The sequence below is a fragment of the Ixodes scapularis genome, unplaced genomic scaffold, assembly GCF_016920785.2.
Source record: "Ixodes scapularis isolate PalLabHiFi unplaced genomic scaffold, ASM1692078v2 ptg001131l_1___fragment_3__unscaffolded, whole genome shotgun sequence".
In the NCBI taxonomy this organism is placed as follows: Eukaryota; Metazoa; Arthropoda; class Arachnida; order Ixodida; family Ixodidae; genus Ixodes; species Ixodes scapularis.
This window is the reverse complement of record NW_024610104.1, coordinates 429,008-441,994: the sequence shown is the minus strand read 5'-3', so window position 1 is coordinate 441,994 and position 12,987 is coordinate 429,008. Positions and strand designations below refer to the sequence as shown.

The 12,987-nt window shown below is 45.0% G+C and overlaps 1 protein-coding gene across 2 annotated transcripts in view; it reads right to left on the bottom strand.

The window, feature by feature from the left end:
- Positions 1–12,987, bottom strand: part of LOC115321957 (kinesin-like protein KIF21A) — a 163,079-nt gene that overhangs the window by 30,561 nt on the left and 119,531 nt on the right. For both annotated transcript variants that reach the window (XM_040217434.2, XM_040217435.2), the window contains exons 18-19: positions 10,030–10,098; positions 1,668–1,739 (exon numbers count right to left, since the gene is read on the bottom strand). In XM_040217434.2, coding sequence (XP_040073368.2) covers positions 1,668–1,739; positions 10,030–10,098 — 141 coding nt within the window. The remainder of the gene's footprint in view (positions 1–1,667; positions 1,740–10,029; positions 10,099–12,987) is intronic.

Sequence of the window (12,987 nt, the reverse complement as noted above, 5' to 3'; positions counted from 1 at the left end):
TGTAGTCAACTCAGTGGAGATGGAAAAACCCTTCTCTTCCCTCATGGCACAAAGAGAAGTCCCATTGGTTGTGGGAAGAGCCCCGACAACCAGCTCTACGAGGAAGCGTCTTTCCCCGTCGTCCACTAACGATAACTTAAAAACGGGTGTTTTCAAGCATTACTCAAGTTATATGAATCCCACTTTGGCAGTAGCCAGTTGCTACGCATAATGTTGGAGTGCTCCAAAAACTTGCACAGTGTTCCATTTAACTATAACACTTGGGTTCTCGAATCCAACTCGAAACATAAAATAAGTTCTGCCAAAACTCAGAGGGGAAGATTCCCCTCCGAGCTTAGCCTGAGAGGAAATAAAGGTTTATCACCAAGCAAAAACGAGACGCCAAACGAAAGATGATCTCAATAAAGTTCCAAGAAACAGGCTTGACGTAGTGAATGATGAGACGAGCAATGCCGTAAAATGTGTAACCTGTTGAAAAGCTCTCCACAATGGTCACATATATTGTAACATCTTCACCACGAAGCAGATATGTCAATCAGGAGTGACCTATTCTTAAACGGCACAGAAGCACCTCCGTGCGACGTTCCCTGTTATAAGAGCCCTCCCAAATGCTCAGAACGGGCCTCATAATGGGGAGTTTGTTGTTGCTCTCTGTATCTCATTCCAGCTGCCATGTGTGAAAAATAGATTCCTCAAAAGTGGTGTACGCCATTGGATATTGTTGATGAGGCTGGAGCTCACAGAGCCACTTCATTTGCCTCTTCATTGCCCACGATCCCAACGTGACTCAGCACCCAGCAAAACTTTAAATCCCAACCGCGTAGGAGGGCCCTGCTGATTCCGACGTGTAGATGTTGTGAAAGGAGATTCTTTGCAGGCATCAGGGAGAACACAGCCAGTAAGGCATTTTGTGAATCGACGGAGATAACAGCTTTCACTATGCTCTTGTCAAGTATATGTTTGACAGCTAGTAAAATACTGTACAGCTCTGCAGTAGCTTGAATGGCTTTCCTGTATGAAGTAGAATAAATAGTACATCCTACAAAAGACGACCATTTGGAGCAATCCGTATAAAACTCCAACAAGTCTGCATATTTCTGGTCCAGAGAGAGAAACTCCTGCTGGAGGATTTGTGATAGAATGCTCGTCTATTACCAAGTCACAGAAAATGGGCAGAGTACCCCAAGGAGCAAACCTGTCGGTGTTCTTTCAGGGAAACTGAAACACTTCAGGAAAAAACCGAGATAGAGGTGAATTCTGGCGCATTCTTTCCAATGGTATTCGAAGCAATGCCCAGCGCCCATTGGGCACCGCTGGATACCCGTTTCCGACACCAGGTAGCGTTCGTGACTTGGGCGCCCGAGACTAGGGCCGCAGGAGCAGAGGCAGCCGAGGGACATGAGCAGACAACACGCCAGATACAAGGTAAATCCCCTTTTACATTCTGTACCTTGCCTTTTATCGGCATGCAAGCCAAACCAGAGGGCACTAGTATTCAGTTAGCACGCCATCCACAGTCTAGCGATTCGTAAATGTCTGCCACAAAGTATGCCCCTAAAGCACGATTTTTGTTGGTTGTCTTTCATCGCAGGGTTCAACTCACAATCGAGTCGACCTGCAGTTGCGTAAATATGCCATATGGCTCAACGTCTGGGAAAGATATTCACCTTCCCGGCAAGCCGAGCGTTGTCTCTTTTGCGAATCAGCTTGTCAAGGTGTCGCGTCAGCTTCTCCCTCTCCTGTAGAAAAATAAAAAAAACATTCGTATTGGAAGCATTCACTGTAATGTACATTTAATTTAAAGGGAATCCTAAAATACTTATACATATCAATAATTTGATAAACAGAAGTACAGCCACCACCCCATTTTTCGGACGCCGATAATTCGTACATGTTCGACATTTCGGGTCTAAAGAAGGAACCGTGACCTACCCCGTAGAAATAATGCATTTTCACGATTGAAGTTTCGAATGGCTTCAAATCCAAAAGTTTAATTTTTCTGACCAAGTGGTCGCGAACAATTGGTGGGAAACAGTGCCGAGGAGCCGTCATTTTAGATTCCACATTGGCTGCGCGTGGATCGGCACTTGAGTACTGCCAAGTCCTACCGCTAGGTGACACTATGTTACGTCATTATCATCATCAGTGTTACCATTTTGTTTTGTTCATTGGCCATTCTGCAGTCTCATCTCGTCTGGGTGAATCGTGTTTTCGGACTCTGCTGCCTCGGACACGTCACGACCCCATCTGTTCTTCCGCCGCTGTAAAGAAGAAGCGCAGAAGGTACTCGGCCATACCGCTAGAAAAGAAAGCAGCCATTCTCGAGCTAATAGAGTGTGGCCCAACGCGAGCGGAGGCGTAACCTGGCACGAGTGACGGCTTCTTTAATGGGGCACTGACACCCCAAGGGTCGTATTTTTTTTATTGCTTAAAGCGATGCACTTTGTAGTCATAGACACGCAGAAAAAAAAAACGCATCGCGGAAAAAAATGTTCTTACGCGCGCGCGCCCCTTTTACATTTTGGCGCCCTCCTCTCCCGCTTTTCGCCTTCTCGCTTCTTTTGATTTGTGACGTCAAGAATCAGGAAATTTAGAAGCTTTGTAGGCGACATTTTTATAACATTTATTAACGGCAATCGTAAAACATGTTTTTTTAACGCAATTGCGAACGAACTACGACCCTTCTTTTTGAAATACCAAAAATTGGAGACCGTTGTGGTGCCACCTCCTGGATTTATGTCCTCCCACGGAAAACGGGCGACACTGCTCAGAACCGGTCCGCCGGCGCTCGCTCCTTTCCTCCTTGCTTTGGCCCGCCATGGCAGCAGCAAGGAGTCGTAAAAGAAAGTGGAGTCGCAGGGCTCCGCAATATTTGACGTCAACGCACCGGCGTGGATCGCGCGGGAACTTTGAATGTGGAATTTGGAAATTATTTTTTTATGCCGCAAATACTAACTTCTCAAGTTTCGAATTTTGAGGGTAATGTCCCGGCATCGTTTTCAAACCTTTCGGATAACAAAAAAAAATATTATTGTGATGTGTCGGCGCCCCTTTAAGGGGGCACACCCCCTAGGAGGGTCAACTTTTGAAGCCTTGGCTTAAAATTAATTAAATTTACAGGGAAGGCTGGTAGTCACGCTAGAGGGTGCACAACAAAATTTTAGGTCTGTCGGGTAAATGAGAAGGAAATTAGAACAGCTGCTATCAGCAACACGTCCACATTGTTTAGTAAACCTATCGTCGGAAAACTATCACAATATTCAAGATTTGTATTCGCTAGATATGTAGCAGAATGCCTAGGGAGTGCGACTATGAAAAGGTTTTTGTAAGAAGTCAGTTATTTCTATAAATTTTCTCTCCTGCAAAATTGGTCAACTTTTCGGTCTTCTGTGTCTTCAATAAAATGTCAACATTTTTTTATAAAAGACATCTGTAAAGTGACAAAAGCATTCCATAGTCGCACTCCTTATTAAATTTCAGACAGGAAAAGTGGAGAACGAGCCTTCCCTGTATTGCCATTATCAAACGATAGGATGGAATTTATACAAAAACGTGGAGCGGAGAAAAATGCGTTTAAAGTGCTCCAAACCCTACCTTTTCTTTAGCTTTGGTGGACAGAAAATAATTTATAAAAACATGAACTATGTAGTGTAAACTAATGAAACTTTCTGGGAATACTCTCTAGATGTTGTTGGATGTATTTATGTAATTTTTCAAAATCAACTTTTTTTGCAGAAACTTTTTTCTCGGTAGTGTCCCCTCTTAAACCCGCGTAGACGGAACATGGCAAGTTTTTTTTTATCTGACGATGTTTCGGACTGACCCATCATTCGGACGTTTTCCAGACCCTGCAGAGTTTCTAAAAGTTGGTCGGTGACTGTATCCTAACTTAAACTCCACCTGAAATTTTTACACGTGTCCGCTAATACAGTGGAATCTCATTAATTCAAACTCGATTATTTCAATTCTCGGATAATTCAGATTACTAACACGCAGGTCCCGTCCTATGTGTTTCTAGGAAGGAAACTCCCGGTAATTCAAACTTTGCTTTAGTCAAACAAAGACCTGGTCCCGCTCGGGTTCAAATTAATGAGACTCCACTGTAGCCAAGATTTTGACAAACAGGAGCTTACCAACTGGAGCATTCAAAAAGCAATAAATGCGATACAGTGCAATCCAGTTATAACGATAATGAGAAAACCCAAAAATGCAGTCGGTATAACCAATTATCCTTGTATCTGGACTAGAAACTGATCGTTTTTAGTCTAGAAGCTCTATAAACTGATTGTTATAAGCAGTATATCTTTATATGTAGTAGCGTTGTAAGTGGATTGCACCGTAAAACCATTTTAAGGTGTGGTCGTAAAAAACCATGGACATTGCTGCTCAAATGCGCCCGGCTGCAATAAAAAAAAATTAAAGAACTAAAACCGCGGGACGCGTAAAACAGGGGTGGAACTCATGAGATGTACTTGGGAGCAGCCACGGGAGCAGCTGAAACAGCTGTTTTGGAGCATGTTGGGAGCAGCTAAAACTACATTATGGAGTAGGATAAGAGCATTTCAAATCAGTTTCCATTGCACTTCAGCTTGTGTCTTAGAGGAACACGGGAGCAATCTCAATTTTGCTTAGCGGCACAGATGAACATAGTGGTTAGGAACCTAGGTAGATGGGATAACAGTGTAACAGATGCGAAAACTTGGCCTTAATGAGAACCGAAAAGCAAGCACCATATGTTTCTGAAGATAGTGTCCTTGATATTTTCTGAGTGGCTTTGAGCTGCTTTAACTGCAAACCAGTACTGCTTGTAGCACAACCCACACGTGCTCGACATAGTAATTATATGTGCGAACCATGTGACGTGCGTAAGCAACGGACGTGCAGTTGCGCGGAGCAACACGGCAACCAATTTCGAGTTTATCCTCTTGTACAACTCAATATTGAAGCAGCAGACTACGATAAACGAAGTTATCGTATTCTAAGCCATAAGCAGGAGCAAGGTTAATGTACGCCGAGTAGATCTACCACTCGTGTGAGAGCTGCTGGCCGGCAAGGATTCGGATCGGACCGCGTTTCAGTTCAATCAAATCACGATTTATCTTGCAGGAATGAGGTTCCAACTTCTAACGATAAAGTACTAAAAGGAATATTTTGCTAATCTGTTTTCAACTGGCCGACTTCCGGAACCCGGGCCGCAGAGCCTCAGGCGATCTGACGCTTAACGACTCAACCTGACCTCGGCTGACTTGCTTAACCGCTTATGGTTGAAGAATAAGAATCCAGTCGCAGGTGATGCAGCGCTCGGAATCCGACCCCCGAGTTTTTTCGCGCGCTTCCGACTTGGGATACACAGGGTAAATAAACGGAAAAAAGAAATTGCAAGACCGACCAAGCTAAATGCGCTCATCGTTGCCAATTGAGTCGATAATAACCGAAACCAAGACAAAATATAATTTCTTTTGGCACGCGTTGTGCGATTTAGAGCACAATAGCGTTAGGTATTGGCTGGGGCGCAGTTTCCGCAAAATGGCGCAGGCGGCTTTTCACGCCACTTAGCCAGAGCTTTTAATTTCAACGATTCACTCCGATGAAATTTGCAATTAAGAATCATAAAAACTGGCTGCAGAAACCACTACTGTTGACTGCCTATGAATTGAAATAGCATTCGTCTCGGACAACCCTAAGGACGACCCCTAGGACGACGTCCTAGAAGACGACATCTGGGACAACCTCTAGGGCGATATCAAGGACAACCGCAAGGAAGACCTCTAGGACATCGTCTAGGAGGACCTCTAGGGCAGTCGAAGGACGACCTCAAAGACGACCTTTAGGGCGACGTCAAGGTCACCAGGTCCTTCAAAAATGGTGCAAATGTGTGCGAGAATGTGGCCTGAAATGGTCTACTGCACATACCTAGTGTGCATTAGGAGGCCAGAAAGTCCAGGAATATGGGAAACGGGAGGGGAGAAACTAAAGAATGCTATCGCATTAAGGACTTCCTATGGCGACGCCGCAGCAACTGCGGCCATCTAGTGGGCGCTTCTCAAGACTCGCACACACAGTGTTTATCGAATGCCAACAGGTTCTCAATGGTCCCGGTAATGCAGGTGGTGGTCCCAAGATCCAATCCTCAGAACGCCATGGCAATCTTTCTCCAGCATTTGAAAATATTGTTGACGGACGCCCTATGCCAAACATCATTTCCAGAGGTGGGAAGGGCCTGCCACAGGCTGTCAAAAGTCCCTTTCCTCATCCACAGAAACAAGTCGAGAAAGCGAGAAAAAAAAGCTCGAGGTACACCTCCTTCATCCGGTCCGTCGTCTTTTTGCCCCGTTTTAATATTTTAAATACCTCACCACTTTTTTTTATTATTTTATTTAGAGGATACTACAAGCCATCGAAGGCCCAAGTAGGTGTGGGATACAACATATACATTCACACATAAAACGAAAGCAAATAACACGACATTAAAAGGTTTACAACTAACTAGCAAATATACAGGATATATTATTTTAAAAAAAGGGGGAGGGGGGGAAAGCAAGCATCAAGCAGTATGTAATTCCATCATGCACTAATACAAAATGACCTATCCAGATGTAGTATGAAGGTTTATACAATCCTAATGTCCATGCGAAAAAGATGAAGGTGCAGCAATGTACAAAGCAAAACATGTTAGTTATCAAGACGCTCGAGACCTTCTACAAAGTTGGTGTCGATAAATAGTTCGAGAGGTAAACCGTTCCAGTCGCTAATAGTGCGAGGGAAAAAGCTAAATTTAAACATATTAGTACGCGCAAAAATGGGTGTTAGTGAAAACTGATGTCTGTGCCGCGTAGCTCTTGACGCTAAAGGGGAAATATATTGCAATGGGTCTATGCGAGTCTGTCCTTGCTGAAGATGAAACAAGAATTTCAACCGCGCTAGTTTTCTTCTGGCCTGAAGAGTCTGTATTCCGTTAGCCTGCATAAGTTGAGATGGTGAATCCAGCCTTCTATACTTTCCGTAAATAAACCGAACCGCTCGACGTTGCACCATCTCCAACTTCCGGATATCTTTCTGAGTGAATGGATCCCAAACGATATTTGCATACTCCAACTTGGATCTGACTAATGAATAATACGCATGTAGCTTAACCTGAATCGGAGCGTCGTTCAACTTTCTTTTAATGAAACCCAACTTCCTGGATGCCGAAGTACAGATATGTTTTATATGAGGAGACCAAGAAAGTGTGTCCGATATAATTAAACCAAGATATTTACATTCTCGCTCCACAGTAACCGGGGTGTCCGCGATATTATAAATGTATTCAAAGGGCTGCTTCTTTTTGTAATACGTAAAAGGGTTGTTGGGTTTCATTAAAAGCTGTGAATGAACAAAGAAGTTGTGAATGCTTTCGCATTCACAACTTCTTGGGAGTTGTGAATGCGAAAGCATAAATGTCGTTCTTCCGCTCCCTTAGTGCGGCGCACTCGCATGGACGGCCACGTTCTGCTACTGCCGAGGGCCAAAGGCCGAGCGGGCGCTCTCGTGAAGTGGCCGCGCCGACATCAGCCGTACGAGCCGCTCCAAAGTCTGTCCGAGCGTGCTCTGGGTGGCCCCGCAGCCAGCCATTTCCCGGCGTGGGCCCGCAGCGCCCTGAATCTGACGCCTGGCCAACGGGAGCCTCGTTCCTTGAAACTATGACGTGCACCAGCCAATGCGAACCTACCCGTCACATTCCCTCCATTTAGAAAGGTGAATTTGGCTGCCGTGTTCTGAGGCTCTTTGCGCGGCTTCAAAGCTGGGAGCCTACAGATTGCGGCTTCATTCGGCTCCATTGGGACCGGGGATAATAGGTGCCTTTTGGCGCGTCTTCAAAGCTGATGACGTCGGCTCGCTCCATGGGAAAGTTAATGCTCTCGCATTAATGTCAAAACAAAAACAACAAAGCAAAATGGTGAAAGTTAAAGGTAAACAAAACTAAACGAGGCGTTCAAAGCGCGATTTGTACGATAGTTGTCAACTGGCTCAATCAGACTTTTTTGGGGCTCTAAGGAGTCGAAGCGGGGTGTTATTCTCCCCCGACAGTTTGTACATTTCATTGCCCGTGGCCAGAGTCCTTTATCCCTGGCGCATACAAACCACACTGCGAAGGTAGTCTTCAGTGAAAGCCTCCTTACGAGAGGCGTGCTGATCGATGTGTCGAACGTTGGTTCGATACGAGATGCCTGAACTTTTACTTTTTTGAGGGGATGTGTAGCGCCACCTCACAGAATTTGTCAGAAATGAAAGCGAATCTTCGGTGGACAGTGCCATTAAGACGCTTTTCTATTCTTCCATGGAATGCCTATAACACCTTCTGCACTTACGAGTCTTGGTTAGCATGCTCAAGCTCGAAGGACTCTTTCTTTCGCTACAGCCAGTCTGCAAAGCTCTCCCCCCCCCCCCCTTTTTTTTTTTTGAAATAAAAAAGTATTATTGACTACGGTGGTGCAAACTACCACCCCGTTAATAAAGGTACAGCCGTCCCGATCTATCCGTCTATTCATCCTCTTGATGCTTCTCGCTTCTGTCGGGACGAGATCAGGCTGTGGTGCCCCAAACTTTAGAACTACACGGATCGGCCGATGTAACCGAATGCGGCGTCGGTGTCCGGCTGGAGCTTTCCGGTCGCCCAAAGGGGGGCCAGCCCTCTGTCCTGCAGGAACAATGCAGCATGCACGCTGCATATGCCCAGCACAAAAGCCCAAGCGGGTCAAGTTCCCATACCCTGCCTGATGACTACTTTCAAGAGGGACTTCTTCGTTTATTGATAGTATTTTTAGTGTTGTGCAAATATTCGAATTTTCGAATGGTAGTTTCGAATATTACGCTATTCGATATTCGATTTGAGAGCAGTCGTAACATTCGTGCTTTTCGAAGTGTTGGCAACCTTGAGTTGCAAGTTTGTTTACTGTCTAAAAATATGTAAGAAACAATTTCCAAAATCAAAAATATACTCAGACGTTCGGCAGAACGGTTTAAATATTACGGTGGGAACTGTCAAATATATCCATCGTACTCGTTTCATCGACTTTGTTTAAAAACCGGCAAAAGAAACCGATCAATGAGCTTCAGCAATGCCTGCACCATCTTTGTAAACCTTGGCGCCCTGTATTCCAATAAATAAGTCATACATAAATTAATTAGGGTCTCATTCTCACAAATCAACCCACTTAATAATTGCACATCTGCAATAATTATCTTGCATGCCACTTTGCGGCCAAGATTTCTTAACAACAAGTATTTGATATTCGATTCGAAAATATTCGGCCAAAATCACTATTCGCTTCGGATTTCATTCGAAATCAAAATCCCCTATTCGCACAACCCCGTGCTCTACCGAAGAAGATAATGGAAACCTGCCCGCAAGGCGTGTGGGCCTGTCCACGGGCCTTGTGTTGGGGAAACAAACGGGCTTTGTGGTCTGGTCTCCTTACCAATAAGAGTAAAGGATGCCCTCTTCACACTGCAATTAGTTGTTGTATACACCCGTGACTTTGGCACACTCCGAAGGGGTCCCCGACACATCCACGCTTGAGGGTTATGGCGTGTCTATATAGTTTGTCCCCTTTTACGTGATGGTGGGCACATCTTGGACTTCTTGTTTCTTCCCAGAAACTGTTTGACCTGCAACGCCAAATGTCGGCGTCGAGCGTCCCAACAGTCAGTATAGACTTTAGCATAGTAGACAAAGCCAGCAAGCTTTGCGTCTGGCCATAAGGTGGTGCAATGTCAAACTCACAATCACCGGGTTCAGGGGCTGGATTCCCACTGAAATGCATCTTGAATTTCCTTTACAAAATTTTCACGAATCACACTCTGAAGAATTTGTTGAACGTTTGGTAATGATCTCAAGGATTCCAGCCCTTAAACACATACTACGTTAAAAGCTTAATTTGATCGGTCATCCACTCGTGCATATATCCAATGCCCTAGACGACCTAATAAGTTCAGTTCGATCTGGAAGATTAGGAGGTTCTTTTATCACGAGTGGGGCAATTGGCTTACCATGAGCCAACGCTCCATGTCCCGTTCCAGGGTGTAGATGTTCTGCTTGCTCAGGACAAGCTTGTCAATCTGCGAAATTCAAGAGTGCAATAAATAAGGTTCCCACGCTCCTGAAGTCCTCTTGGGTCCAGAGCACATGAGCGAATGACGCTTTAGCAACTTTTGAGCAAATCGACGTTTTAGCGAATAATGGGGGCGCGCGTTAACCTCCCCCCCTCCCCCCCCCCCCCCCCCTGCGCTGCGCATACGCCGCTAGGCGGCGACAGTCAGCAGCGCCTTATCACAAAAGTGTGAACCCGCTTGGCCCACCCAAAAACACTGCTTCGCGGCGTCCAACTATTTGCTGAAGTGTCATTCGGTGAAACGTGGGTGTTGGCTAAAACGTCATTTGATCAAGTGAGTGCCTCCCCCTAGGTATGCGTGCCTAGACGCGCACCTGGGCACGACCTCCTAAGAAATTTACAGTCTCAGGAACTTCGTGGTACAAGCATCTTCCCTAGACACAAGTTGCGTGTCGGGAGAAAAATAATGAGACAGCATGTTGCAGTTTCTCCTGGCTTAGGAAGAAGCACCTTGCTGTATATATCTGCGGGCCCATATAATCATCATCAACAAACTTGGGGTGTTCCCTGGAGCAGCCATCTGTAAAAAAGCCATTATGTTCCTTTCATAAAGTTTTCTTTGGATTGTATCTCTTACCCGGCGTTACTTAGGCTGCGATGTAACACACCTGACACAAGTTGGGTCTAGATCGCGAGAAAAAAAAATAATGACAATGCACGCAACAATCTCTCTCGGGGAGACACGAGGGAAAACGATCCTCGTACAGCATATCCCAATTTCTTCCGGGGATGCCTACAGTCCATGAGAGGACCAGTAGATGCCTTGCCTCGCGCAACCAAAGCGCATGATGGAGATTCCAGTCAATTTTTGAAAAGGATAGCACTAAGGTCAAGTCAGTACATGTTTTTTTTGTCTAACGGGGGCATGTACTATTCAGTTTGAGAAAGCATAAAAGGGCAATGCTGAGGGCAAAAAGGCTTTCTTCCGTTACTCTCTCAAGCGGAAGTACTTTACAGAACTTGCGCTTTCTTCCGAGAATGAATGCAAAGAGCCTTTCTTCTGTCTTCTAGCCTTTAGCATACTCCAAAGTAGTAATAGCCCCAGCCGAACAAACATACTGACCCAAATATGGACAGCAACACCTCCCGGGTGTACCAAGTTTGTCGTTTAGCTGGAAACTTTCCAATGTGCCACAGAAAGTTCCCGAGAAACCAAAGCAGCGTTTTTTGGCACAGGTACGCATTGCAGAAAGCTTAAACTCCGTTAGATTGTGACGCTAGCTGTTGGGATAGAATGCAAAGTCTGAGAACATTACGTTACCTAGATCAAAATACAACTGAGATTTTCGCTACAAGCTGACTTGCACCTAAGCCTCGTATGGACCCAAGATATCAATCCCGTCTATTGTGGACGGGATTTGTATTGCTTCGAAACAAGAAAGAGGATACTATCGAGACCGGTTATAACCCAATAGCGGCTACAGCAGAGCAATCACCATTTTCCATTCCCACTTTGTTCTAACCAAAGTCGGTTACAAAAAAAAGAAAATAGCGGATATAGCCAAGTGATGCCCGATTCCCGTTGTCTTTGTTAGAACCGGTCTTTTCACTGCCATAGATGCCACAGACAGTCCCAATCTAATTTCTTGTCTCGACAATATTAGGTTTAGGTGGACGTTGGCTCACAATGAAATCTCCTTTTTCCCCATTCGATCGAGGTAACATCATAAATTTTAAGTTTCATCCTAACTGCTTTTCTCAGAGACTTTCTGCAATGCACAGCTCATTGATTTGGGTCGAAAAGCACCTCTTTTCCTGGGATTGCAAGTGGATCTCGCACATAGGCTGGCAAAGGGCTAAACAAAAATCCAGCTGTCAAGATCATTCGCAAGCTTCCATTTAGATATTTCTTACGTCTATCTTAAATGCCTACATTGGGATGGCAAGGAAACGACACATTGGAACGTAGAGATGGCCAGCTATACCTAATGGAACGCGCATCTTACCAAGAAACTGTGGAGAAGCAACACCCGCCAAAGCAAGCTCCGCGGGTGTTGCTTCTCCGCAGTGCAGCGGCACTCAGTAAGAAGCCTGCTCAACGGGGCTGATCTTTGGGAAAATAGGAATATAATGCAGTTCAGCTCCAAGCAAACATCGAGTAGCGTATTATTCCAGATTATTCGAAAACTGAAATATTCGCGCAATCCTAGAGAAAATATAACCAGAAATAGCTCGTCGCAATTTCTCTAGGCCAAAGATCCTATGAGACACTGTTTGCTGCAGACATCCGACTATCTGCACATATGTTCCAAGCAGCTTCATGCATTTGCATTAGGTGTGTGCAAATATTAAATTTTGACTTCTAGCCAATAGTGGCTTTGACAAAATATTTTCTAGTTGAGTATCGAATAGTTTCTCCGAGCCTTTCACTACCCTGCCAGCTGAACCCACCAAGGTTGTTCCCAAGGTTACACTTTTTACAACATGTCTCCACAAGTTCAATGCCCACATTAGGATGGCAAGAGAATGACGGACAGAAAATTAAGCCCATCTAACTGGGGATTTATGCAAATATCCTTTCTTCTATCTAGAACTTCCCAGACAATCCCGAATGATGGATGAAGGGGCATCTCTGCCTCACATATACACTCTTGCATAATAACGACAGCATCATTTTTTTTTAATTTTACCACAACATTTGCGCTAGTTTTTGTTTCTTTCAAGTGTGCTTTTGTTCCAAGCTTGCAACTAAGATATTTGTACTTTTTGAAGCCTCGACCACTTCGGGGTTAGCCCCATACTTGTTACCGAGCACCGGTGCAGTGCAGAGAAGCAGCACCTAAGGAAGCGAGCTTCACGGGTGTGGCTTTTCCGCGGTGCATCGGTGCTCAATTAG